General features: G+C 44.3%; 1 protein-coding gene across 7 annotated transcripts in view; it reads left to right on the top strand.

Moving 5' to 3' along the window:
* The first annotated feature begins 489 nt into the window (after positions 1-489).
* The window catches only part of col12a1b (collagen, type XII, alpha 1b), a 74,944-nt gene continuing 47,505 nt past the window's right edge, over positions 490-27,928 (top strand). For 4 of the 7 annotated variants that reach the window (XM_029114770.2, XM_029114773.2, XM_029114768.2 and 1 more), the window contains exons 1-23: positions 490-703; positions 1,691-1,795; positions 5,468-5,584; positions 5,813-5,956; positions 6,650-6,709; positions 7,399-7,662; positions 7,836-8,000; positions 8,605-8,778; positions 8,927-9,217; positions 9,345-9,947; positions 11,353-11,631; positions 11,725-12,000; positions 12,883-13,155; positions 20,033-20,302; positions 21,370-21,630; positions 22,059-22,251; positions 22,569-22,693; positions 24,703-24,852; positions 25,054-25,173; positions 25,270-25,434; positions 25,642-25,788; positions 26,243-26,385; positions 27,356-27,488. In XM_029114770.2, coding sequence (XP_028970603.2) covers positions 1,723-1,795; positions 5,468-5,584; positions 5,813-5,956; positions 6,650-6,709; positions 7,399-7,662; positions 7,836-8,000; positions 8,605-8,778; positions 8,927-9,217; positions 9,345-9,947; positions 11,353-11,631; positions 11,725-12,000; positions 12,883-13,155; positions 20,033-20,302; positions 21,370-21,630; positions 22,059-22,251; positions 22,569-22,693; positions 24,703-24,852; positions 25,054-25,173; positions 25,270-25,434; positions 25,642-25,788; positions 26,243-26,385; positions 27,356-27,488 — 4,426 coding nt within the window. In that variant the 5' untranslated portion in view covers positions 490-703; positions 1,691-1,722. Of the gene's footprint in view, positions 704-1,299; positions 1,371-1,690; positions 1,796-4,214; positions 4,237-5,467; positions 5,585-5,812; positions 5,957-6,649; positions 6,710-7,398; positions 7,663-7,835; positions 8,001-8,604; positions 8,779-8,926; positions 9,218-9,344; positions 9,948-11,352; positions 11,632-11,724; positions 12,001-12,882; positions 13,156-20,032; positions 20,303-21,369; positions 21,631-22,058; positions 22,252-22,568; positions 22,694-24,702; positions 24,853-25,053; positions 25,174-25,269; positions 25,435-25,641; positions 25,789-26,242; positions 26,386-27,355; positions 27,489-27,928 lie in introns of those variants that run through there. The other 3 variants (XM_029114769.2, XM_029114774.2, XM_029114771.2) reach the window with 3 other exon arrangements.

Here is a 27,928-nt window from a genome sequence, read left to right as displayed (position 1 = left end):
AATTACGAAATGTAGTAGAATGCATCACCCTTTTTCTTTAGCCTGTATAATTATGACTACTCATTTAACGACAATTGCTGATTGGAATTTCAAAGGCCTTCAATAATATATATAAAAAAATATTATAAGCATTTATACACAGACATAAATCACATACTGCCTCTAAAACGCGGTCACTGAATAGACCTAAATGCTTTGGGGCTGTTGAAGATTTTTCCATTGTTCCATGTTTAAAAAAAAGGCTAAACAGCTGCCAGTAACACATCTCCTGGTTACCAAACGCAGATGCTATCCCTTTAATGTGTAGTGGACTTGTGAATAAAACACACAGAGGAGTATTTCATTGCAAAGGAATGTCGAAAACTATGCAAAGTTTCCAAAAGTATATCCCGTAACGGAGAGGCTGCAGATCAACCCGTGGCAGGATTCCACACTTGCTGAGTGTCGTAAGAGCTTACGGTAGTAAAGAGAGAGTTGGGAACAGCCCCCTATTAAGTAGCAGATAGTGTAGAGTCTTCCCACTTGAAAAAGTCTTCTTATCTGGGACCTCCGCAAAAGGAGCACTAAGTTTTCGTCTGTGCATTGGCTAATTGAATCTCCTCCCGTGAAACTTTTTATCCATCATTACGCAGAAGGGCATTTCCAAAGAGACGTTATTGTTTTTCTATGCTGATATCAAACTTGGGAAACAACATTTACACAGGTCAGTATTGAATTATTTTAGTAAGGATTTGGCTACTGCTTATAGGCTGTCTTGGAGGGAGAGATGGAGAAAAGGAGAGATGATGATTTGCTCTCCTGGAGACCAGGGAAATAGTCTATCCCACGACCGCTCTAAGCAAGTGTTTTATTATTTGGATTTGTGTAAACTACGTTGATTTGAAATTAATAAAAGCCCGTAATTACAGCCCCAAAACAATAAAGTCGTGCGTCTTGGAGTCATGGCCATTGCGCATAAGTGTTGGATATTTGGCTGGTTATTCGGGGTATTAATAATCAGGTTAAATTTGTTCAAATCTATTCCTAAGGTAAAGCTACAAGATATTGATAACTTCAGATTGTACAGATTTCAAAATGTCAAGGATTTTTAATTAACCGCAAAGAAATGGCGATTAAAATAGTCCGCTTTAAGCACACCCGCATTCTTGCGACTTTTTGACATATTTTGAATATGTGATGTGAAATTGCTACCATACTTTATGTTATCTTTGGGTTTGTGAACGTGTGTGAAAGATTATGGCTTTTGAGTCTTGAGTGACTTTTTCCCCCATCTCCATCAATTCTAACGCATTCCTCAAGGCAAGTTTTGACTGAATGGGGACAGCCTTTCCTGATCAGACACGGCAGGAGGCGCGCTTATCCACAAAATAGTGCGTAGAGAATTCCAACTGCAGCTGAATTGAAACCGCAGTTATTTGTTTAAATTAGGAGGAAGATGTGTTTCCATATCCCTGGACCTCATTAAAAGTTGAATAAGTTTTCGATGATATTTAAAAACGAGTTAATTTGTGACAGTAAGCCAGTTTATCAAGATAATGTGCTAAACGTATAATGGTCTGGTCTTTAGAGACAGCCTGATAGTCTTTTAGATGTTAGATGTTGCCTGTGGGTATTTGGGCTGTTTTTTCAGGCATAGGGCTTGTGGGGAATATTGGAGCATTTACTTGAGTCGTGCCTGTTCCTTTTGTAGCCCCATTCATGTTCTTCTGAGCCAGTGACAAAATGAAGATAAAGCTGTCTTTGGCAGCGGCTGCCTTCCTTGCTGTGCTACTATCCTCCGTCGAGGCCCAAGAAGGTAAAGTTACCCCTTAACCGCCAGTCTTTTCCTCCCTCCATCCCTTCCAATTTTCCTACTGTTGATTAAACACATCTGAATGAAAATGTACAGCCTCCTCAGCGCCCCGCCCCCCTCCACCCCCCTCACCCCGTCTCTGTTTCTCTGTCTGAAGCTGATGGTGTAGGTTATGTTCGTGTTGGTAAAAATGCAACACATTCATCAATACATTATTATCACCAATAAATATTTGCGGAATGAAAATGTCTAAAATATATTTTGTATTTGTGTCTATTACATGCGTATATCCTCGGTAGAGTATTCGATTTGTTTTGTGTGTTTGATATATCTGTTGACAATTTAAATTGCTTTCTCATCCAACTTTGTCTAAATATTCTAACAGGTGGACTTAACTCAAAAAAGTACTGTAGCATAGTGTAAGCTAAACCAGACAAATCTTTTGAAAAACGAAAGGATACATATTTTTCATACGAATGGTACGTTTGAAATCGAATGTGAATACCTCAATTGAAAGTGGAACAGGCTCCACAGCAGCCTAGAACCTAGGGGTTATCGCGATGCAGGGATAGTTGCAGTGACGTCTGTCCTCCGCTAAGAGGGGCACTTACTAGGAATCATTGCCTAGCGCTCTATTGAAGGGAGGAAGTTCATCTGGTATATGTTTTAGCAAAGGAACTAGATAATGATTAAGGAATTAGGTAAACAAATAAGGTTAGGAAGTAATTCTTTTTTTTTGCCCTTTATGAATTAAACTGTAGATGAGATACTGTATTACAATAAGAGAAATCTAAAATAACTGAGAACTCAAATGTATCTTTCCATTGTAATTTGGAGAAAAAGCGGCTTTGAGGCCAATTTTCCTCTTTGTGTAATTTTTTTTTCTGATGGAACAGAAAGACAAATATGAGTTTTTCTAACATTATTTTCCAGAAACTTTGGAGTTTGGAGCATTTTTTCCAAAGCTACAATGGCCATTCATATAGAATGCAGATGACAGAGCTTTTTTTATTAACAAACTGGTAGTCAGTTACATTTTCTGAGGGGGACACTTTAAAAAAAAAAAACATCACTGGCAAGCTGCCATGCTCACTGGAAAATGGAGGTGGTTGGAATTCCAGTCAAAATTGGTTCACATTGAATCGCATTATTACATAGATTTCTTACACAGTACAAGCTATTACTGTTAATGTGGACCATCAAGCAATTTGATGAATCCCATTCTCTGTTTTATGACTGGGGCTAACAAAAGAAACGTTTGAAAAAATTGGATGAATCTTTAGAATCTGACTGCATTTTCTATGTCTCAATAATTGTTATTGACACAAGAAACTGTATGTCAGATGGCAGATTTCAGTCTAAAGGAAAATATCAGGCATGATCATCAAACATTTAGCTATGATTGTTTGCAGAAAATCACATAATTTGCCTCAGTTAGATATCAGTCTTCAATTAATCCTTCGCAGCTCCTGTCAGGAGTGGTTTCAGAAGACACGTAGCCTACGTGTTATTCTGAGTAGAACTTTCAGTGATTGGGTCACAGTCAGTAATAGCTTCAACCGTTGAAAACCCCGAGCCAAATTCTTGGAAGAAAATTATTTCAAGATGCGCCAGAAGCATTTCTCAGTGTGTCCCAGCCGCTAATAAGGTTACTCACGTAAGCAAGGTTCTGTGAACACCCAGAATGACACACATACTTCTGACTGAGGAAAACACCACACCAAAGATGGTTTAGTATGAAGATGTATGCAGTCAAGAGCCCAACGGAACTCACAACGTGGGGGATAGAAGAATGACGGTCTTTGTCACACAGTCAAAAACCTTGATCTAACATAGTTGATATTCGTCAATCCGTCTTGATTTTTTTATTGTGTGCAGGCCCACAATCTAGTTAACGTGTCCGGTTTTATTAATTTTTTTGTTGAAAATCGTTGTGTTCAGATTGAAAAGAACTTACTTCTCAACCTGAAACTGCTGCATCCTGCCACTTATTTGTGTGTGTCATTGCTAGCATACAGAAATCGGTGGTTGCACAAAAAAATTCTAACTGTAATGTAGTGGATTGGTGTTATTGACATAAACATGGATTAAGGTTGACCTTCATACCAGCAATGCACTTCGATTTTTACGTCGACATAACGGGAAATACACGTACACAAAATTGCTTGAATCTACTCTAATTTTGCTCAGGGGCACTGAGAAGATTCACCATCTTCCCACCAAGTCATCATTCGCCCCCGCGTTTACGCTGATTAAGCAAGTAGGTCAAGATAGCTATTTTACAGGTTATAGGCTAGGACGTTGATGGCCAGAACTAAAGGTCAATGGTCATAACGTGTTTGTGTGTGTGTTATGGAGGAGAGAGCGTTAGTACGGTATGATTGCGATGAGCCCATTTGGAAACAGACAAGGAGCAGACCAAGGTCCTTGAGTTGATATGCCAGGTTGGTGGTTCTCATTTATGATATTGTCTACTGGACAAGCTTTGCTCAGGTCATTTGCTGTGCAACCGTGCATTCAATGTGTCCTGGGTCATGGCTTTTCAACAATATTTTAGAATGATATTCTTGAGCCCCATAGGTTTTCCTATTCAGAAAACACCAAAAGAACCCAGTCAGCAATAATGCCAAGCACCACAATCACATATCTACTTACTTATCTTGTTAAAGTTAATCTAAGTTAATTTGTCACCTGTAATCTCTATCCACAAATGCAGTAGCTACTTTTTAGACTCTTTAGACATTTGGTTATTCCAATATAGACAACTTAACACTTTATTATTTTAGCACTACTAAGCTATAATGAAAAAAGAGCAATCCCGTTCCCTGTCAGATGAATATCATTTTAAAATATTAATAAATTATTGTTTCTGGTCTGTCTTGTACATGGACACTTTTGTCTGGTTCCATAAGTTGTTATAAACAACTTTTCATGTACATGTGCATGATCTTCAGTCCATTTGGTATGACCATTCACATTCAGTTTGTTTTCCTTTTTGTTCACTTTTTTTCCTTTGTATAATAATAATAATGATAATAATAAAATGTCGATTCCTGTTACTGCTGGAGAGTTTTGAAAAGATGTACACAAGCGTCTTGAATGGCAATTGTGTATTCTTTTATGAGGTTTGCAATGGATGGCAGTCATACACATGGGGTTAATTAAAAGACACGCTGTACAGAAGGGTACTTGTGGCCGTAAGGAGGCCTAAACACAACCATGGTTGAAAAGGTATGAGAAGACTCCATTGTAAAATCAATGCCACAAGTTTCATGGAAAGTCTATGTTGCTGTTTGACTCAGTTTAGGCATGAGTTGGGGTTGACTTCATCAGCATGCAAGACGAAAGTCGTTCCTTGTGATTTTCTCTGTGACCTTTGACATTTGTCGTTGCCAAACTGTGTCGTGTCCTTACTATATGTGCTTGAGTTTGTTGACTGTGTTTGAATGGACACGGTTGGACAGCTCAAACGGATGTCATTTTTCTCAAAAATGGCTGCTCGTGTGTCAAATGTAATCCGCCTCTCGTCATCTCCTGCTGTTTGCCCCAACAATGAACGTATGACTTCAGTCTTGAAGTGTTGGTTGTTGGGATCGTTGGCTACGCCTTTTCTGGTCAATACACTTATTTAGCATAACGACGGAAATTAACATGAGCTACTTCTCCTTTTCGCAGTTGAACCTCCATCAGATTTGAGATTTAAGATTTTAAATGAGAACACGGTACAGATGGCATGGAAAGCGCCGTTAACATGGATAGAGGGTTTCAGGATACAGGTGGCCTCAGAAACAGGTGGGTGGTCTGTGTTGCTGCGGTCAATCTCAACTTCACCTCCACTGCAACAACACCTACATGTACGACAACACGCAATTGGTGCCGTTGACATGGAGAAACACATGTATTTATGAGAACATGCAAACGTGTTATGCACTCAAAGCCCAAGATTACCATCGCATGCAGTGCTATAGTGTTTATTTTTTAACAGTTTATTCCTAACTTGATACTCTGCCGTTTCCATAGACGAACCAACAAAAGACATAACCCTCCCTGCCACTGCCACTAAAACATCCATCACAGATCTGACTCCAGACAAGGACTATACAGTAACAATTATCTCATACTCTGGATCGCAGGAAAGTCTGCCCATATCAGGACAGCTTACAAGTGAGTCACTTACCATCACATCTGTTGTATATATCATAGTACGTAGACTAACAGTGAATGAAGTGAGTCACTTACCATCACATCTGGCATATACATAATATTGTATGTAGACTAATGAATGAAGTGGGTCTCTATGACACCCAGGAAGCCAGGTTGTGTCCAAAATGGCAACCTATTTTCAACTGTCCCCAGTCAAGTAGTACACTACTTGGAGAATAGTGTATCACTTGGGACTTGGTATCACCAGATTCTTACATCACTCGTTAAAGATTCAGACTTTCTAGAGAAGATAATGGAAATGCATGGGTCAGGCCAGCCGCCTTTCCAAACGGACCAGCGACGACAGTGTGCTGTAATGTGATATGAACTGCTTGGTGGGGGGAAGCCTATTTGGCACGGTTCTGTGCAAGGCCAGTTAGGGTCTTTAGAGATGAGAAAACGGACGGAACTAATCGGTCCATTACTGTATCATTTGGGAGTCGGCTGCTTGCCTGCTTATTGTGTCTGCAGGTGTATGTATTACAGACGCTTACATCAGAATATGTAGACTGACTGGGTCAATTCAAATATTTTTTGTGTTACATTTTTTCCCCATGCTGTTAAATTGGTGAATTACTCTGATAATGGAGATTTGTGTTATTATATTTTTTAAGGCTTGACTAGCATTTCATTTGATTAACTCTTGTATTTCAGTCCAATCAAGTGGCACAGCACAAGGAGGTCCCAGGAAACCACAAGTTACAGATGCAGTCAGTAAGTGCATTGCCTACTTGGCTTTTATTCGGACACGAAACAGTTAACAACATTTTCCAGTTGGTTCTTAAGCTACAGTCTTTCTCATTTCTCATCCTCCGCCTGGGCTCTTTCCATCAATGTGCGGTCAGCTGCACAGTGGAGGGAGTTTCCACATATTAGTCCATTCAGGGCCTCATTTTATAGCCAAATCATTTTTTTGCCTATATAAATCTCGAAAATATTGGTCATTAAGCTGGTAAACTGCCTTTTATGAAGCCCGATCGCAATTGTGCCGAGGGGGTTTGCACATGCTCAGTTTGGCGCTCCGTGGTGGGGAGTTTACAGCTGTGTCAGGAGGAGGGGCCTCTGGGGCTGGAGCTGAAGTGTAAAGCCTGGCAGAGTGAAGTGGAAACCATTACAGACACAGCTCTTTACAAGAGCACCGACCACACCCCCCAGATGATGCATGCAGCCTGGGACCGCAGTTTTCCCCCAGAGGCTACTTTTCCTTTTTACTGTGTATTTACATATTTGCCCAATACCACACTTCATATTGTTTTCTTTTGGTCAATGACACAGCTTCTAGGACTTAGGGAAACAGGACATGCTTCTGTTCAGAAAATGAACCTTTTGGGTCCAAAACCCGGCCCTTTTCCGGAGTGTTCCTTTCAAACTCTCTTCCCCTTGACCATCTCCTTCTCTACCAGAGTGCTCGTTCAGTGCCATCGCAGATCTGGTGTTCCTGGTCGATGGTTCGTGGAGCGTTGGCAGAGAGAACTTCAAATACATCCGTAGCTTCATCTCTGCCATGGCGGGGGCCTTCGACATCGGGGAGGACAAGACCAGGGTCGGTGTGGTGCAGTACAGCACTGATACCAGGACTGAGTTTAATCTCAACCAGTACATGAAAAGGGGGGAGCTTCTAAGAGCCATCAACACACTGCCTTACAAGGGTGGCAACACAATGACAGGTATCCAATCAAAGCCTGTAGACAGTGCCTGACCACACCCTAATACACTGCACAAACACCCGTGATCACTTCCACGGCTTCACACCAAAAAGCACAGCCAGATTGGACGCAGGATATGAATTCTTGAACTGTCAGAACCATAGGGGATGTCGTGTTGATGTGCTGCTTTACAGGTGAGGCCATGGATTATCTGCTGAAAAACACGTTCACTGAGGCGAGCGGTGCCAGGAAAGGGTTCCCGAAGGTGGCCGTGATTATCACAGATGGAAAGTCTCAAGACCCAGTGGAGGCGATCGCCAAGAAACTCAGGAATATGGGGGTGGAGATCTTCGCCTTGGGTAGGTGACTACAGGCTGCGTTGTAAACATGTTAAGTGTTTGATTCAATGTTCAATTGTGAGGCAATGAGCTGCAATAGGATTGTGAATTTGCTGAACAAAACAGCATTGAAGTTCAACCAGCAACTCAAATTGTAAGTCTTCCAGCTGAAATATGATGACAGTAATTTTTTTTTTTTGAAGTATTCAAATCACATACAGTTTGTAGCAGCTAGAATGGTATCAAAGGTTTTTCCACACATTTTATTCCATGTTGTCATTTTTTCCATCTGTAGTTATGACATTACTTTTGAAAAATTATTCCAAGTCCAGGTGGTTGTTCTTGAAAGTAGAAAAGAAGCAAAGACCTCCTGCTGCATTTAAAATATTTATAGATATTTTTTTTTGTTCTGTATCTGTGACTGTCAAAACCTGAGGAACTACGCAAAAAGTCATTCATTTCTAGAATCAGAATGATGTGCCACCATTGACCATTGGGGTGTATTTGGGTTACTGCTGTTAACTCCTAATTAAGATTGCTTAAACCTTTCTGGCAGGAGTTCAGAATCCCTTTGTTATACCACATTCATTTTACTCCAACTTTCAATTTCTTTTGTCCAATGTAGGTATCAAAGGAGCAGATGAAGACGAGCTAAAACAAATGGCTTCAAAACCTTATAGCACCCATGTCTATAATGTCCTCAACTTTGATCTCATCAAGGATGTGCAGAAAGAGCTTATTACCCAAGTGTGCTCAGGGGTGGAGGATCAACTCAACTCGCCCATAAGCGGAGAGGAAGGTAAAATCCAGTTTTACAACTTTAATGTTGGAATTGGTTTTGGTGTGGATAAATTCAAAGAAATACTTGAAGGATAGATAATCCAAACATGCCCAGCTTGGTAGATGGCGAACTAACCATTTCCTGGTCGCGGTTGTTTCCGGTACAGTCGTTGAACCACCGTCAAACCTCCAAGTTGTAGAGGTTGCCTCCAAGTCAATGAGGGTGACATGGGACCCTTCTGTGGGAGATGTGTCTGGTTACAAGCTCCAGCTGATCCCTATGATGGTCGGCAGCAGGCGCCAGGAAATGTACGTCGGCCCCGGACAGACTTCCATGATGGTTCGAGACCTGTCCCCGGACACGGAGTACCAGATCAGCCTGTTCGCACTCAGAGGCCTGACTCCCAGCGAGCCCATCATGGCCATGGAGAAAACTGAGACAATCAAAGTGTCTCTTGGTAAGTCTACTCTACACGCAGCCATACGACTCCTCGTTCCGCAGTATAATAATCCCAGTCATTGTTGGGGTCCATTCGGTGTCTTATTTCGTCGTCACATGACAGATGCGTTTGTGTCCCCTGCCAGAATGTTCTCTTGGAGTGGACGTGCAAGCTGATGTAGTCCTTCTGGTCGATGGCTCGTACAGCATAGGACTGTCCAACTTCGCCAAGGTCAGAGCTTTTCTGGAAGTGCTGGTGAACTCATTTGACATCGGACCAGACAAGATCCAGATCAGTTTGGTCCAGTACAGCAGGGACCCTCACACAGAGTTCTACCTGAACACCCACCGTGACCTGAGTGCCGTGGTCAAGGCGGTTCGGACGTTCCCCTACCGCGGTGGCTCCACCAACACCGGCAAGGCCATGACCTACGTCAGGGAGAAGATATATTTGGCCAACCGGGGATCGCGGCTGAACGTGCCCCGCGTCACCATCCTCATCACGGACGGTAAATCGTCGGACTCCTTCAAGGACCCGGCCACCAAGCTGAAGAACGCGGATGTGGAGGTCTTTGCCGTGGGCGTGAAGGACGCCGTGAGGGCCGAGTTGGAGGCCATAGCCACTGAGCCCGTGGAGACCCATGTGTACACCGTGGAGGACTTTGACGCTTTCCAGAGGATCTCGAAGGAGCTCACCCAGTCTATATGCCTGAGAATCGAGCAGGAGCTAATTTCCATCAAGAAGAGAAGTGAGTAGTAACATTTCAATGTCTGGATATTGTAGCCATTTTTGTCAATCAGTAAACCCATGCCAAGGGTTCTAAGACAAACTGGTGGGGTTACTGTTGGTAATGGATGTCTTCAATTTCTTGCAAAGAAGTGTTAGAAATCGGCCGTTTCGTATAGTGGTCGTAATAATTAGTTGTTCTCATTATCTAGGCACATTCACTTCCAATGAAACATACTTTCATATTGTAAGTGTTAATGCTCAGATTCCACAGAAGTAATATGAAAAACATTTGTTTATGTCAAAGATGTGAATGGAGATAATGGCAGAGCGCCCGGCATTACCAAAGTCTGTTTATGGAAGTATCCAAGATAAAGTATGTTTACAAAACAAAGTGCTAGCATTACAGTAGGCAAGATGCGGTTTTTAAACAGTTTAATGCCGTGGACCCCCCAAATACTGAGCCCCAGTATGTTAACCTGCCATCAAACTAGTTCCTGGGAGTTGCATGCAGCATTCAAGCTTTTCAACAACTACCAGTGATCATACCCCCAAACATTTTGCCATGAGGCAGAGAGAGAATGTTGCAGTTTTAAAACAAATTTCCTGCTGAATGTTCTGCTTTCATAAGTAATTCTAATTTGTTTGAGGCTGTGTCCACCAGTAATTAGACCTTGAATGTGATACAGACAAGTGAAATGGCTATTTCATTTGCGGGTGGATAAGAAAGATAGCTGCTTGATCATTCCAAACATTTTTCTTTTAATTAAATAATCATGTTTTTAAAACACTGAAACATTTGGGTAATTTGATTATTCTTTTACCTTTTATAACATTATTTTATGATTTTGAAAAGATGATTTTATGCAGCTTCCCAACATTTTTGGAAACAGGTTATATATACAATGTAAAACATTTTTGTAAAATGTTCCTTAGTTTCATGAGGAATAACTCCATTACCTAGTAAAAGGGAAAACCCTGCGTGTACAGAACGTGTGCTCACAGTTAGATTCTTGTGAACAAAAATTATCATCTTCGGTTTAGCAACATGTTACACACACACACACACAAATGTAAAAACCTCTTGCTCAGCTGGGACTCACATGTGAAAGTGTACTGCCAAAATGAATCACTCTGCATTACATGGCTGAAAGGTGTTCATCTCTGCCAGAGCATTGTGTAACTCACAAGGTTTGATTACCTGATTCAACCCTTATATAAAAATCCATCATGACAACATGGAGTACCGTAAACATGGGAAACAATACAGGAATTTTGAGAAACAAAATACAGATCATGCTTAAATTTGATTGGGGTTCAGATTATGTTCACTGCTTTTGACCCGGGTCCCGTAGCTGCCGGTTCTATTGGGTTAGGGTTAGTGTCCCGGCTGTGGTGACCTAATGGTCATATGTTATCTCCCCCAGGCTTACTACCGCCAACATCCTTGAGCTTCTCCGAGGTGGCCCCAAGGAGCTTCAGAGCCACGTGGGAGAACGAAGCCCCCAATGCCCTGTCCTATCTGGTCCAGGTCAGACCGGCTGACGATACCAACGGGAACTTTGTCTCCATGTCCGTGCCCGGTGACACGCTCAGCACTCTGCTGCCTCACCTCACGCCTGCCACACGTTACGAGGTCAACGTCTTTGCCCAGTATGTGGAAGGAGACAGCTTCCCTGTGAATGGATTCGAGACCACGCTAGATGGTCGGTGCTGTCAGGAAATAGTACATGTGAATAGCTTCGATGCCAATGCCGTAACTTCTGTTCTAATATTTCCTGTGGCCTATCACTCCACAGAACAAGGTTCCGTGCGCAACCTGAGGGTCTCTGAGGAAACGGCCGAGAGTTTCCGGGTGTCATGGGCAGCGGCGCCGGGCGCTGTGGTTCGGTATCGTTTGAGCTACGTGCCGATCAGGGGCGACAGTCCAACGCTGGAGACAACCACCACGGGTGATCAGACCACCGTCATACTGCCGCAACTTCTCCCCATGACGACGTACCATGTGTCCGTGGTGCCGGAGTACGAGTCAGGCCCTGGCCGGGAGATGCAGATCGACGGCACCACCAAAGAAGGTGACTGGGTTTCTGCTTGCCGAACTGGTCTCACCGGGCTCCATTTACAGTCTAACTTATCTCAGTCCTCGGCCCTCACTGGGCTCAAAGCAGGCCCTCGCCTCACCAAAAAAACATCTGTCCGCTCAAGCAAGCTAGCTATTTGAGGCATTTCTAGTGTGGGGAGTGTGACTACGAATCCAACTCTGTTGTTGCACTTCACCCAGAAAGGGGTGTGAACGTTTCTGGCTTTTGTTTCCAACCTGATCATGTCCTACTGAGTTATTGTTATGTATACCAGTGATATTATGTCATTATATTTTGTCATTATATTTTGGCTGGAAGTCAAACGTAGACTTGCCAGTTGGTTTGGGATCTATAAGGGGAGGGTTTTCTATAAATACTACCAAAGGTGTGTCTGAGCGAAAGAGATGTTGACTAGGCTTAGTTATACTGGAGCAATGGGGGCTGAAGTAAATAACCAAAACCTTACTCCTATTTACCACAGCAACCACATTCTTCTATGTGATTATCAGTGCTTAGAGCTGTTAGTGTCCACGGACTTCCAGCTCCTTTAAATAAAGCAGCTGTTTGTTTCCAGAGCCGTCAAAAGGGTCGAACGTATCCCAGCCTGTGTCTCTGGCATCCAGCGCCACGCCGTCTCCAAGATGGATTTATGTAATATTCACTGTGTGGCTTTCCAAAAATGTCAAGTTTCTGTAAATATGCGACGGGATACTTGGATTAATGACGACTTGGTGTCTTTCCAGCCTATAGACACCGTCAAACAGGCACCTGAGTTAATTGTCCATATGCCATGAACAACACACTCTGCCCCAAAATCCCCCACCTTGAATGTCCCCTCATTGACAGCACGGCTTTTCCACTCTGTTTCTCTTCCAGCGCGAGGCTCTCCACGTGACCTGCGGGTCTTCAACCAGACTGTGTCCACCATGAAACTGTCGTGGGCGCCGGCGCCGGGCAACGTGCTCCAGTACCGCGTCAGTTACCGTCCTTCAGAGGGAGGCGCGGCGAAAGAGGTGTCAGTGAAGGGCGGTGACACCAGTGCCCTCCTGAAAAACCTGGAGCCCAGCACCGAGTACGACCTGACTGTCAGGGCACGCTACTCCTCTGGCCTGGGGGAGCCTCTGAAGGGGAAAGGGACCACGCTAGAAGGTAAGCAGAGGCCTGGAAATGGGTGGATTGTTTGTGCATGTGAAGGGCTTGCTGAGCCTGATCTTAGTCTGGGTCTTGGGAATGGGCCGTATGAGTCAACAGCATGTTCGTTTTGTGTTTAGGCCTGAAGGTCGTCTCTCATAGTGTCGTTAACTCAGGAAATCTTGAAAATAATCACTAATATTTCTAAGTGTTAAAACATAATTTGTTGCGTAACAGTGATTTAGAATGTAAGCCATCAGCTGATAAATCACCAAAACATTTTTTTTTTCCTTTTGGGAATACAAACATTTGTAAAATATAGAGAAAAACACATTTTGAAAATCACCAGTATCTTAAACATTCCATCCATTTTCAGCACACAACATTAGACAAAATGTAACATACAGTATTTGATGTTTTACAGGAAGAAAAAAGAAAAAAAAACATAATTCAAGTAGCCTACATAGTAGAGTTTGCACTTTTCAGATCATCTTCTTAAAGCGTGTCCACTGAAAGTGCAAGCATTATGTACTTTGTTTTCACAGCAACACAATACAGCCTTGGAGACACTTTGTCCTGAATACAAGTCAATAAAAACGTCTGTCGACGTCACTGCTCTTTGTTCACTTGCTTACAACGGGTCCTTTCATAGAGAATCGGCACAGATGATCTCATGCTGTTGCATCGCCAATATTTCATAAACGAAGGCACTCGGCAAGCTGAACTCTATCTCTCTAGAGGCTGGAGATCATGTTGTGTCATTGTGCCTTGGCTCGGGGTCAAGCTGCTTGCCCCAGATTGCCACAGCTACAACACGGCCACCGTATCGCCTAATGAGCTCACCAGATACAGCACAAGGAGCGTATCTACCGGAGGTTGTGCTAATTTGAGAGGTCACAACTGGAGCTGTCCGGACAGTGTTGCTCAGCTAGTTCTGGTTCTGCATTGCCTTGATCAGACAGGACTGGAGATCAAACAGCTCTATCTGTATCGGCGATGCTGTAGGATTTGGGGTAGAAATACAGAACAGCTGTACAGTTGGTGCATGGGTGGGTCAGGTTGGAATGTGTCCTGGATTGGTTTTGGTGGGTGGAAGGTGGGGGCGGGGTGGGTGGTATTAAGTTCTGTGCCTTGTGAGGGCTTGCCTGGAATTTAATACACTCGTCGGCAAAGACTGAGTTCTTCCACACAGCTCCTCAGTAAGTAGGATTAGAAGGGTTTAGCAGTGACCCAGGGTGCTCCACTGAGCTAGGCCACTGCCTTTCTTTTCCCCTCCTTCCCCACCCTGCCCCCACGCCCCCTCCCACCCTGCCCCGACACACACTGCCCCTGAAGGGATTTTGACTGGACCATTGCTCCACTGACTCTGTCGAACAAAGCATGCAAATGGCCAAAAAAACAAGATGAAAGAAAATGTTAAGATGATCAACACAGGAGAAAAAAAAGAAGAATCTATGCCAGCCACTGTCGCCGACTTAAAACGGAATAGACTTTGAAGCTCCAGTCCTTCAGAGCCGACAGGCGTGCTAGGCTCTCCGCTTTTGTTACACTGGTGCGATCCAGTAGGAAAGAGAACGGAGTTGTGCTAAGAAAATCTCTGCCTTTCAGACATTTTCCACAGAATTTTTTTCATTTTACATTCATAAAAAAACTTCAAGAGCTTGATGTTAGCCAGCCTTCCTTCCTCAGTTCTTGGACCATGTTGCTTATTTGACATTTGACTGGTCCTTGACTTGGTACCGCCACTGTGACTGGGAATAGGCCCCGTTCCCAGAATGCATCTCACCCTGTCTAGTTCAGGCCCGAGCCCCAGCTGGCTGACTGTGTTCTCTCCTGAGGGAACTGGAGTCTCAGAGTCTCTGAGTTAGTTAATTTGCTGACACAGCGGCGGCTACTTTCCCTGCTTTCAATCAGGCCGCCAAGTCAACACACACACACTGAACACTGTCTACCGGGCTCCTGTGGCATGTTTCAGTCCGACAGAGTGGAATATCTACCTGGGGTTTGGTGTAGGAAGTCCTTTCACTGCGACAGTGTTCTGGGAATTCCTACAGCAACAGCCAAAACCTGGCTTGCTTTATCAACAGAGCGAAAGGACAATAGCAGCCCCATTGACGTCGTGGGGATTTGAAGTGATGATGGCCAGAGGAGTTCATGTTGGGATTTTTAGTCAGGCCCTGGACCTGTGCCTGTCTCAGTCCTGCTTCCCAAATGTTCCCCATACCCCTCTGCCTAGGGTGGTGGCAGTTTCTGTGGAGACTCCAAATATGGCCAGCAACACGCCAGCGCAAGCTCAGCTTAGGTCAAGTCCCCGATGGGAGGGAAAGTGTAGATAGATTTTTGAATGGGAGTTCGTGTTCCTCATTTTCTCACGTTGGGGAGATAAATCGAGTTAGCGTACTGTGCAGTTCAGGAGGAGCAGGACGGAATCGTTTTAGCAAAACAAATGAAAGGGGAAACGCGATGAGACAATGGATGTTAAAAGCAGGGGGGAGGCATATGGAAAGTGTTACCTGCGGAAAGACATCCAAGCTGCTCGCACTCGACGCTGGCTGCCTCCGTAATTAGCGCTCACCATCCACTTCCATCAGAGATGGGGGTGACGGGGGGTCAAGACGGTGCTGGGAATAAAGACCGAAGAAAACTAAGAGAGGCATGCAGATGTAATCAACAGCGATCGTGAAGACTGTTGCCGGCCAAGTCAATACATTGGTGGTTTGGTCTGGGGCTTGTCTCTGTAGTTGTTGATATGTCCCCTCTAGGGCCAGAAGGAAGCCTAACTGCTTGAGCATCTGACCAGTAACTGAAAGGCTGTTAGGTGGAATCGCCAAGCCAGCAACGTAAAAAAAAAAACAAAAAAAACAAAACAAAGAGAGGGAAAACAAACATAAATATTTTGGTCTGTCCATGAGCAACCCGGGGAGCTGTAACTGCTCCCTGGTCATTGCTGTAAATGAGGGGAAAATAGTGGTAAATAAATACAAAAACACCTGGGAATCCCCTTTGGTTGGGTGGATTGGTTTCTTCTCTGGCATACGTCAGGGTTCAAACTGCTGCTGTGACATCGACCTTTGGGGATGTCATTTAGACAAAGAAGCGGTGCCGACACCGCGTGACCTTTAGCACCTGCATTCTCCCTTCTATTGGACCATCGTTTTAAACAGTGTTTTTCCGACACCCCCAGTCTTCATAATATGATAACATTGCATTATAAAGTAACTGTGCACATAGGTATGCACTTACAAGTTGATGTGCTTTAGTACTTAAATGTTAGATTTTTTTTTAATGAACATCCCAGAAACTGGAAAGAGAGAGTCTGTGACATCATTTCAGATTTTGGATCTTAACTAGTCAACTCGAGAGACAGTATGGAAAGGGAGACAGCTGGCTTTGAGACCCTCCCTCATTTTTAAAATCTTGGCAGTCCGCTTTGTCTGCCCCACCAAGGGGGTGACCGTTAGACATCTAACTTGCAACAACTCTGATCGGGACCAGAAGAAACGTGCTAGGTTTCCACCTCCGAAATATATAAATATTTGTTAGCCAAAATTATGCCGCTGATTACTTTTTACCTGCCACCTTGCCATAAAGTTTCCTTGTCAAGCAGTAGTCCACCTCACAAAAGTAGATAAATAAAATAAAAACCAAAATGATTAGCCAGTCGCCGTTAAATAAATGATGATGACGTGAAAGTGAATCAAATCTCAATAAGGAAATCAATCCTCATAAATATAAGAATGAATAATAACTAAATAAAGTACGGTGTACCCATTGGTGAATAGCCCCTACCTTGAGTGGCGACCCCATTGCCATTCCCCAAATCTGAATAACTATGGAATATAATGTTTTTCATATCCTAAAATGCCTGCACCAATTAAGAGTCTTGGAAATACACTTTAACACGTTAATCAATCCATTTTTGTTTCTGTGGCACGATGGTTCTGGAACGCCAGATTAATGGCTAAAAGGGTACATGAAAAAATAGTGAGAGGGAGGAAACATGCACTGCCTTGGATCCAGGGAATGGTTGTTTACCTCAGGCCTAGACTAACATATTATTGTTACTGGACACCACCGAGCAGGGGAGTGTAGCCAAAATCGTTACAGGGAACAACAAATAAAAAAACTCCTTCGTTCGCTACTATAGAAAGTTCATCTTTGTGACACGGTTCGCTTGACTATAAGCTGCGGCACGTACGTCGGCGAGTATGCCATTCATTCGTTGGCCAGGTTTGTCCGTGTCGCCTCGCCCTTCTGAGTCGGTTGAGACGGCAAGCGGGACGTGTGTAGTAAGATTTGGGAAATTAGACTAAAGCCAGTGCTGGAATGGTTTGCTTCGGAGCAACATTACGTTTGATAGATTATTTTTTGGCGTGGAAGTTGGAAAGGCTTGTGGTGAAATCAGATGCAGCTTACTAGTTGATCTATAAAATTAAACACATGCTTAAGTTAATCTCTACCCCCCCCCGCCTACAATCTTGAGTCAGAAAAAATTACCCCCTGGTATGTTTATTTTTCAATATGAAAGATTACACATGTTCACATGTTGATTCGATGTGGAACCAGACCTTTGCGTTTAACGGTTTGCTTGTTTGGCTTCAGCGCTGGACTGGACAACAGAAGGAGAACAGATTTGAGGCAGAATGTGCTTGCAGCACTTGTGGTGGCTTGGTCAGATTGGTCACATCTTACCAGTAAACATCCACAAGTTCTTATGCCATGGGCTGTCTAGAATTATTCTACAGTCTGTCTCTGATTCACCGGTCCATGAAGCAAACAACGGTTTTGATGATTGCATGAACATTTCATCCTGTATCTTGGGAGTAATATTGCTGGCTAAGCTCCCCTTTAATCAGTGTTTTGTGCTGTTGACTGTCTGTTAGAATATCAGTATGTCCATTGGCAGAAAGTAGAGGGTTTTCTGTTATGGCTGCTCTGCTGTTAAGATTGAAATTATTCATTATTATCATAGACAGAGAAACATAGTTTAACGACTCACCCTCTTTATTTCACTTTTGTGTGATTTTAACTCTGTTCAACTCCTGACCTACCAGGATGAGGGTGGGTGTGTTCATTTAGGGTGTATGTTTTGCACCCCCATCTACTTTAGGTGGGTGGAGACTTTACTAGGATCAGTGCAATGGTCAAAAATATACAAACTCTGCCCTCTGGGGCGCTGGTTGCTGAAAAATGAACACGGTCAATGCAATAAATACAGTAAGGGTTGTCTGTGCCAATCACAAACTCTTTACAGAATCTGTCACGTCCGTAGTTTAAATACTATGAGATCTGTGTGTCCTAGCTCAGTGACTTTGGCCCCATGCGCAGCTTTTCTCAATGAAACGAACCTACACGCTATAGAGAACAGGATTCCCTTGTCTCAGTGATCTGTAAGGGAGAGTGGAGAGAGCCCACAATATGACCTTACTCTCCCAAAGACCAACAGCCCCCCCCCCCCCCTCATCGCGCACCCCACCGCATCCATCCTGTACGTTAAGCAGATGTGTACAGTAGTGGAGCTTCAGTTAATTGGCAGTTCCCTATACGTTGGCCCGGGCTCGTATGTCACAGTGATGGCCGTGTTTGTACTCCCAGTTTAACCCTCTGAAATGAAGAACAGCCGGGCTCAAAGGGAGTCCAGTCCAACCGCAGCTACCTGCCTCCATCTGTGAGCCCGACAACTGACTGGTTTCACATATTGCTTTGTTGTGGCTCTGTCTCTATCTGCCTCCCCCGGACAGATGTGTCTCTGTGATGTTGTTCACGTTCTCCCCAGTCTGTTGTATTCTTTCGGACACAGTAGCAACACTTTGTACTCGGAGCTCTTCAGCTTGTCCAGGCGCTGTCAACAAATGGCTGCTGAGGTTCTGCCTGGGCGTGAGGATTTGTCAACAGTACTCATCCGTTTGAATGTGTGTGTTGTTGGCATGTGTACTGTGATTTTTTTGGGTTCTAAGCCTGTCCTTTTGCTTTACTGGAAAAGTCCTGCCCAGATCGACAACCCTGTTTCCCAAAAAGTTGGGACACTGCTTAAAATGTAAATAACAACAGAATGCGATGACGGGCAAATCATTTGAACCCTATATTCAATAGAAAATAATATCAGATGTTTAACTGAGATATTTTATTGTTTCTTTAAAAAGATATGGCCATTTCAAATTTGATGCCAGCAACACATTTCAGAATAGTTGGAACAGAGGCAACAAAAGACTGGAAAAGTTGGGTAATGCTAAAAAACTAAACCTGGTGGAATATCACACAACTAATAAGATCAATTGGCAACAACTCAGTAACATGATAGGGTATTAAAAGATAATTCCAGAGAGAATTGGTCTGTCAGAATTGTGTATGGGGAGGGGTTCACCACTCAGTGAAAGACTGCACAAATATTGCAACAATTTAAGAATATGTTTCTCAATGTAAAATTGCAAAGAGTTTGGGGATCCAAAAAAGCTATACAAAACTCTACCGTGCGAAGAAGAAACCATATATAAACAAGATCCATAAACACAGCCGCCTTCACTCGGCCCGAGATCATTTAAGATGGACTGAGGCGAAAAAGAAAACTGTTCTGTGGTCTGACAAATCAAAAATATGAAATTCGTCAAACTCTTTTTGAAACATGTTCTTGGCATCACATTCACAATCGATATTTTTCCAAAAACAATAGCATTTCTCAGTTTCATCATTTGATATGTTGTCTTTGTACTTTTTTCAATTAAATACTGGGATAAATGATTTGCACATCATCGCATTCGGTTTTTATTTGCATTTTACACAGCGTCCCAACTGTTTTTGAAACAGGGCTGTAGCCACCAGTCAGTGTACCATGCATTCTCTCCCAAATCCTCATCCCGAAACCTAACACATTTTTCCAAATTGTTTTCGTTTTAAGTACTGGGCTCCCCCAAGAACCTTGTCACCAGCGACGTGACAGAGGACAGCTTTGCGGTTTCCTGGACAGCTGCCCCTGGGAATGCAGAGGTCTACAAGGTCCGCTGGAGGTCTATGTACAGCAGCGAGTCCGGGGAGAAGACCGTCCCTGGGGACGTTACAAACACTGTCCTGGAGGGACTCACCCCAGAGACCCTCTACCAGGTCTCGGTTACCGCTGGTTACGGCAGAGGAGACGGAGACCCACTGACAGGACTGGAAACCACTGACGGTACTGTTACCATCCTCCGTCTACCTTGCCTATAGCTAGGGAAGTCTCTTAGTGTGGGACCCTGGAGGTAGAGAAAAACCCTGCACCGTAGAACCGTTTAAAAGTCACCTGACCATCGTATAAATGTTCACACCCTGGCCCAATGTGTGCCCGGGTCAGGATGTGAAGGGACGGAGAAAGAACATACTCCAACCCGAGTTCTCATCGTCTTCGCTCTCCTGGTCTCGGTGTCCGGTGTTATGAAGAAACCATTTCTAGTGCTCCCTTTCAAGTCTGCTGTGGAAAATTTAAGTGGTGACAGCTATGATGCATTATGTGTTCTTAACTCTGAGATAACGTAACTTTTCTGAAGGGGAACATTTTAAAGTGATGCATGTGTGCGGCGTAATGGGCCTGTCTGGGTGTGTGGGAGCAGAACTCAGATAAAATCTCAAATCGACTACACGTCCCCATGTCCTACAGATGCACACAGGGGAAATCATAACACTGGGAAGGTCCTCAAACGCTCGAGAAACCAGTGGAATCACATGAAAAGACACATGGAAATATGGAAAGCCCTTTAATGTATTGACATGGCACGGCCAAGTCAAGCACATTTTTAACAGAACAACAACCTTGGGAAGGTCTCGGGAGACATCACCTCTTTCATACCCGTGTTTACCTTGTTACGTCAGCGTAGCGGAACCAATGGTTCCCCGGTAGGAGGGTTCTAGGTCCATTCAGGTCAGTCAACACATTGAGCAGTTGGAGGATTCGTTTATTCCACCGGTAACATTCCTTCCAGTGAACAAGTGGTCCTGTTTCTTTTTTTTTTTAACCAGGTATCATTAACTGTTTGGAAAAGTAGCCTTTGGTTAGACTATTCATACAGAAATGGTGAAAAAAACCAAAAACACTTTTGACATGGTTTATGGAGCTTAGCTACATTTCAGAACAAGAATAGTTAAGATTAAACAGCTTGTGCCCGTGCTGATATGAACATCATGTAAATCAAGGAGAAAAATCCGGTGCAGAATATAAAGATATATTTTTTCTAAAAAAAATGACAATGTTTTCTCTATCCTCAGTGTCGGCAGCAGCGAAGGCACTGACTGTGTCCGATGAGACCGAAAACAGCATGAGGGTGACGTGGACGGCCGCGCCGGGTAAAGTTATCAACTACCGGGTGAGATACTCACCCGCGGGTGGCGGCAAAGAGATGGCCGCCAAGGTTACCGGCACCTCCACCGTGCTAACACGCCTGATGCATAAGACCACCTATGACATCACGGTGCACCCCATCTACAAACGCGGAGAAGGAAAAGCAAGGCAAGGAGTAGGAACGACACGTACGTTGGTCCATAAATCAAACCCCGCAGGGTGTTGTTGGGACTCGCTGGGAGAGGGCCAGGTGCCCCAGACGCTACTCACCGCTAACACACACCGTTTTTGGTTTTTAGACACACAGTGACACCCTTGGCCCTTTTATATGTGATATGTTTTGTACCTTTATTTTAACAGCAGATCCGTTAAGAACATATATATTTTTTTTTGGTTCATAGCTACACTGGCTAAAAGTAGCCCACTCAATGTGTTAAGTCAAGCTAGGAATTTAGACTTGGTGTTATTCACTAATCAGAAACTGATTAAAATGTGGGTTGGCTGATCTCAATGAGAAATATCCCATGCTTTCCTCGTGAGTTGCAACTGATATGGTTTCCTTTCCTTGTGAGTTACAACTGATATGGTTTCCCCTTTTTTTTTTGTTCTTTTGTAGTATCACCCTACAAGGCCCCCAGGAACCTGAAGACTTCTGAGCCTGACAAGTCCAGCTTCAGAGTGTCCTGGGACCCAGCCCCTGGAAATGTGCGTGGCTACAAGGTCACCTTCCACCCCAGTGGCAACGATGTTGACCTGGGCGAGCTGGAGGTCGGCCCCTATGACAACACCGTGGTGCTAGAGGAGCTCAGGCGAGACACACTAATTCCTCTCTGACATTAACATTGGCTGCACCCGAATGTGACCCTTCACCCCTAGATTGGGGCTGTTCAAGTCTGGTCCCGGAGTGCTGAAATATTTCGTCTGTTGTTTCTACCCGGTGGTTAATTCGCCCCTGACTGCTGTCAGAGTTCCAGGAATGGACTTGAACAGGCCTGCTCTAGATTGTGTCCTACTTGTGACCGGAGCTATGTGACTGCATTGTAGGGGACATGGCACTGTGATAAGGGCACGTTACCAACGACATGGGTGATTGTAACTTTGACTGTGATGTCGCCGTCTCTTACAGGGCTGAAACAAAGTACTCTGTGGCTGTGTTCGGGATGTTTGACGGAGGCAGCTCTGATCCTCTGGCAGGAGAGGAGAATACTACCCTCTATGAAAGACCAGAAGTGGAGTTGAAGCCTTCGAACGGTAGAACCTTACAGCACCATGACACGTAGACTGTGTTCCAAATGACATCATACTCCTCAGAAGTGTGCAGGAGGTTCTGGGACGCAGGACAGATGGAACACTGATCGCTCAGCATACACTCTCCACCGTCTCTTTTCCAACCTCGTCCGCTCAGGGTTTTGAACCAGCTACTCTTTAGCTACTTGGTGCGGCCACTTAGATTAACACACGGACCAAGACACAGTGTCCCGGCCAGAGCCATTTGTAGCGTAGATCAGAGGAGCAGAACAGAGGAGTAGTCTTCCCGACGTGGGCGACATGACAGCAATTACCTCACTCTTGTGGATTCGTTTGAACAAACCCGTGTCACAAATCCATTTTAATTACATGTCGCCTTACGCACTCATTTCGATGAGTATTAACAACTCGTAGCTGTTTGGCTTTGCAGAGCTTTTCTGCCTCACTGCCATTTAGTCAGTGACTGGGCATAAACATACTTTTTCTTTTTTTGCTTTTTCTCAACAAATATTTCAGAACACCACCACAGCCAAAATATTAGGAGATGGTAATGCCATTGGTCAGTTAATGGAGTAATGTATTACACCCTGCCTCCCAGGCTGTTGTCATTGGTCGGTTTTAAGCAAGTAGCCTGGCCATCAACTAATTGCGTTTCTTTTCCTGCGTCGCTTGCATAGTTAAGTGCACAAATAATCTGGGTAGGACTAGAAACTTTTGTAATGTTGTAGTTCTTGTTGATGTAAGTCCCGATAATGTTTATTTTATTTAGCTATTCCCCAGACTACTATTCTGTCTTAATGGACTTAATGGAGTCTAATCCTTGTCCCAGGAATAACCAGAATGCACTTATGAATCACTGAAAAGGAAAAGGCAACTCTGCACGCCTCTTATTAAGGCTATTCTGTCTGTTCCCATTCAGCCCAGCTCTTGACATGCAAAAGTTAATATTTCCCAAATTTACCTTATATAAAAAAAGCTGTCACAATGGAAAAAAGCTAATTTGCGTGCAAGCAGAGATGTTTTACAACCCGGGAAAGTATCCAGCGCAGCCTGGACCGCCGTTGACCACGGCTGGAGAGGAAAATGTTGTGTTTCTCATATAAGACCGTAAAGAGCCGCCATTGACCCTGGGCAGAAATTCCTGTCAGTAATGGAGTGCAGAGACAGTGACACACAATGACACGCTGCCCGCTCAGCCAAGCTTGGGAAGTTCTAGTCTGCAACACACCAGAGCACGGTTGCAAATAAATACACGCGCACACGACGCAATAAAGTGGGTGAATTTATTTTGATCTCTTCTAACTTGTTTTCCGTTGCAGACACAGCGGCAGAATTCATAGCTCAGTGTCCAAATGACTCAGCGCCTCTGGGTCTTTTATTTTGCTTCAGGCGCAGAACAAACGAAGAAGCAACCCTCCCCGCAGGTTACTCGTGTAGCAAGTAGGGAGTACAGCAGGCATCGTGCAATGCTTTTGAGGGAGTCTGTCATGTTTCATCTGTCAGCAGTGATGATCTTGTTTTTCAGGGGCAAGGGGGCAGAACCCATTGACAGCCCCACATGCATCCCGAAGGCCACGGGCCCATAAACACGGCCTTTTGGATCCGTGTAACACACAACCGGATTCACACAGAGGAAAAAAATTTATGAACAGATGAGAAAAAAGTCCCGGATGAAGAAAAGAGTTCATGCTCCTGCAAGAGTAATGCTGCCGCAAAATGTGTTCCAGCAAAAATAAAAACAGATTCACTTTAGACAGAAATGTTTAATGTACAGTTAGTGTGTTGTTGTGATTTCTTCCCGTGAGATGTCTTTCCAATATTTGTCCATCTCTGTATCTGGTGTGTGCACTTTATTTCGTAATTTCGTTGTTTGTCTTTTGTGAAATGACTTTGTTTTTTTGCACCTCTGTCCTCATCCCTTCCTGCGTACATTGTCTCATCCACCACACAACACGGATGTTAAGTGGACACATCCGCCTCCCTCTCATGGCCCTCTCCTTCCCCCGTTACAGAATTCAAGTGTAAGACCCAGGCCAAGGCTGACATCATCCTTCTTGTCGATGGCTCATGGAGTATTGGCCGACTGAACTTCAAAACGATCCGCACCTTCATCTCTCGCATCGTTGGTGTCTTTGACATCGGCCCGGAGAGAGTCATGATCGGTAATTTTCCGTTGATCAGTATGGTGTGAGACAAATGTGATGCGGGCGGTGCTGTGTAATCACCCCCGAAAAACTCAGGCCTTTGAAGTTTGATCCGGGGGAAAAAAACGAAACGTTGGATCGCTCTCTTTCGACAGAGATTATACTGTACACATGGAGTCTGACCTCAGCTTGTTGTCGTCCTGGGTTTGTTCTCTCCAGGTATGGTCCAGTACAGTGGAGACCCCAAGACTGAGTGGCATCTGCATTCCTACCCAACTCGTGATGGGCTGCTCAAGGCTGTGGCCGACCTTCCCTACAAAGGAGGAAACACAATGACAGGTGAGGTGACGTGGTCAGAGAGACGACCAACAGCCGCCGTCACTCAACTCAAGTCCAGCGCATAGCTAACATCTCAGCCGTCGACCTTCTCTACAGGCATGGCCTTGAACTACATCCTCGATAACAACTTCAAGCCCAACGTTGGCCTGCGTAAAGACTCCCGCAAGATCGGTGTGCTCATCACAGACGGAAAGTCGCAGGACGACATCATCACCAACTCCCAGAGGCTGAGGGATGATAACATTGAGCTCTATGCCATTGGTGGGTGATCTTCCGTGTCTAAACCAAACCTCCCGTGCATCATTTCATCATTGATGTTTGTAAGCATGTCCAGCGAGAGGACATGTTTCTGCCACGAACAGATCTTGGTGGTTTACAGGTTTTGACTGTACGATAAACAGGACTGTTTAGTCTGTTTTGTCAATGGTCTCGACACAAGTAAATATTGTGGTGTTTTATGAACTCTAGGTGTGAAGAATGCTGACGAGAATGAGTTGAGGTCCATTGCTTCAGACCCGGATGAGATTCACATGTACAACGTGAATGACTTCTCCTTCCTGATGGACATAGTGGATGAACTCACCATCAACCTCTGTAACAGTGTCAAAGGTCCAGGTAGCCAGACCTCCCTCTGTCCATGTCTCTTAATTGTTCCCGTTACTGTCTTTTCTCATAATCGTACTCAGGTTGTTATTTGTGTTTAGGGGTCCTTCTAGTCTAAGATGATCAACGCAGAACAGACAGATTCTATTGGCTGACAGCAGACATTGCAAGGCCATTCATCTGTAACCATAACACAAGCTGTATCGATATTTCCCATCAGTCAACATAAATGGATAGAAAGTAGAGATGAGCCACATGATCAGAACAGTTACAGGTTAGCCTAACACGGTGAATGTAGTTGTTTGACTTGCATGTGCGTTATAACTCAAGCTGTGCAGAAATAGCTGTGACTGAACTACACGAAACCGCTGTGCCAGTAAGGCTGAGGCACTGAGGACACATTTGTGATTTGGGAGCAAAGCACGGGAAATGTTTGTCCCTCATAATTCCTCCGCTGTCTGACCAGGAGAAAGTTTGGAGCCTCCATCCAACCTTGTGACCTCCGAGGTGACCCACTACTCCTTCCGTGCCTCCTGGACTGCTCCAGACGGTCCAGTGGAAAAGTACCGCATTGAATACACGCCTGTAGCGGGAGGAACCACCAAACAGGTAAAGGCCCGGATGTTAAAAAGCACATTTGGATTATAGCCGCAGCAAAGTAGAATATGTTATTTACATTTACAATGTTGGCGAGATACCTGCCGAGCGCAACAGCTTTTATAGCTAGCTGGTCCTTTTTGTTTTGGGACTAGATGATGGTGTGTCACAACGCACTGTGCGCACGAGCATTCCATGAAATGGGATAGTAAACAGTGCAGAAAATGATTACAAAACGTTTAAAGTCAGGACATTGGGTGCGAGATGTATTATATTACATTTTCACAATCGCCTGCCTGATATGCGATACCAGTCGATCAGGGAGATTAGCCAGGAACCTTGAGGGACAATGTGGTTTGGCATTTGGATGTAGGTTGCAATGTTCAAGCGGGATACGGGATCAGACAGGCAAAGCCTCGCCAGTGAGCTTTTGCGGGGTGTGCCCAAGCGAATTGTTATCTTTGTCAGGCAGGCTCAGGAGGCAAAATGCGATGACACAGAACACATCTTTCAAGGACTCCATTTGACTCTTTGTGCTGCTCCCGGGAGCTACTGGCTAGAAACATAAATAATTAACCTTTTGCGTAGCTGCATAGCTCATGTTGCATAGCTCAGGTTCGTGGCTATGGGTTTCCATTCTCCTTCATATAAATTATGTGCATTGGACCCAAAGATGCGTGTCCACACAAATAAACACAACTTTACTTCAAATTTGCTTCTGGATAGCCCTTAGACATACATAGAAGAGAGTGTGTGGGAGAGTTGTTAGTCATATTTATTAGTATATTATCCAAACTAGCACTTATGAGACTGAACGTTTCATTCTGACCTGTGGTAATTCTAAGAGTATCCCCTGCCAGATGTAGAACTGGGCAGACTAGCACACAGGGGTGATTTGAGGTTGCTGTTTATCTTCCGCAGTCTCTGATTATTTTTCTTTGGACTTGTTGCATAATCAGCATGTCATTTTCCCTCTCTTCAGATGTCTGTTGACGGGACAGTCACCACCGCGGTCCTGACCAGTCTGACCCCTCTTACCGAGTACGCGGTCAACGTCTTCTCCGTGGCTGGAGAGGAGACCAGCGCTGACCCCTTAAAAGGCACTGAAACCACTTGTAAGTGTTGCAGCTGCTCTGCTCCCTTCCCTGTCCTGTCAGTCTCCTCCCTTCCTGCCATCCTCCTTCTCCTATCATCCTCCACTTCCCCTCCTCCTCCTTTTCTGTCTGTTTTGTCTATGTCTGTCCGTTTCCACAAACAACATCATCCCCACTATACAGAGTAAACCCAGACTTCACTTCCTGGAGAGGTGTCCAGGTTTAGTGAATCCAGCAGCCTTATTTGGAAGCTGAATGGTGTAGACAGGGGCTCCAGTGACATGCAGGATGCAAACTTAAATTAATTTCACATACGTTGTTTATTGCCCTCTGGGGGACAGAGGTTATTCATTTGTGACTTCAGTGTGGGGATAGCATTGATGCATTGCAGGAAATTCACTACACTGGGAATGCCTTTGTTTCAATATAATAGGCTACTATGCTGAAATTAACAAAATCCT

Source organism: Esox lucius, chromosome 18 (genome assembly GCF_011004845.1).
Source record: "Esox lucius isolate fEsoLuc1 chromosome 18, fEsoLuc1.pri, whole genome shotgun sequence".
NCBI classification, from domain to species: Eukaryota; Metazoa; Chordata; class Actinopteri; order Esociformes; family Esocidae; genus Esox; species Esox lucius.
Note: the sequence above shows the minus strand (reverse complement) of the source record. Positions and strands in the feature narration are given on the sequence as shown.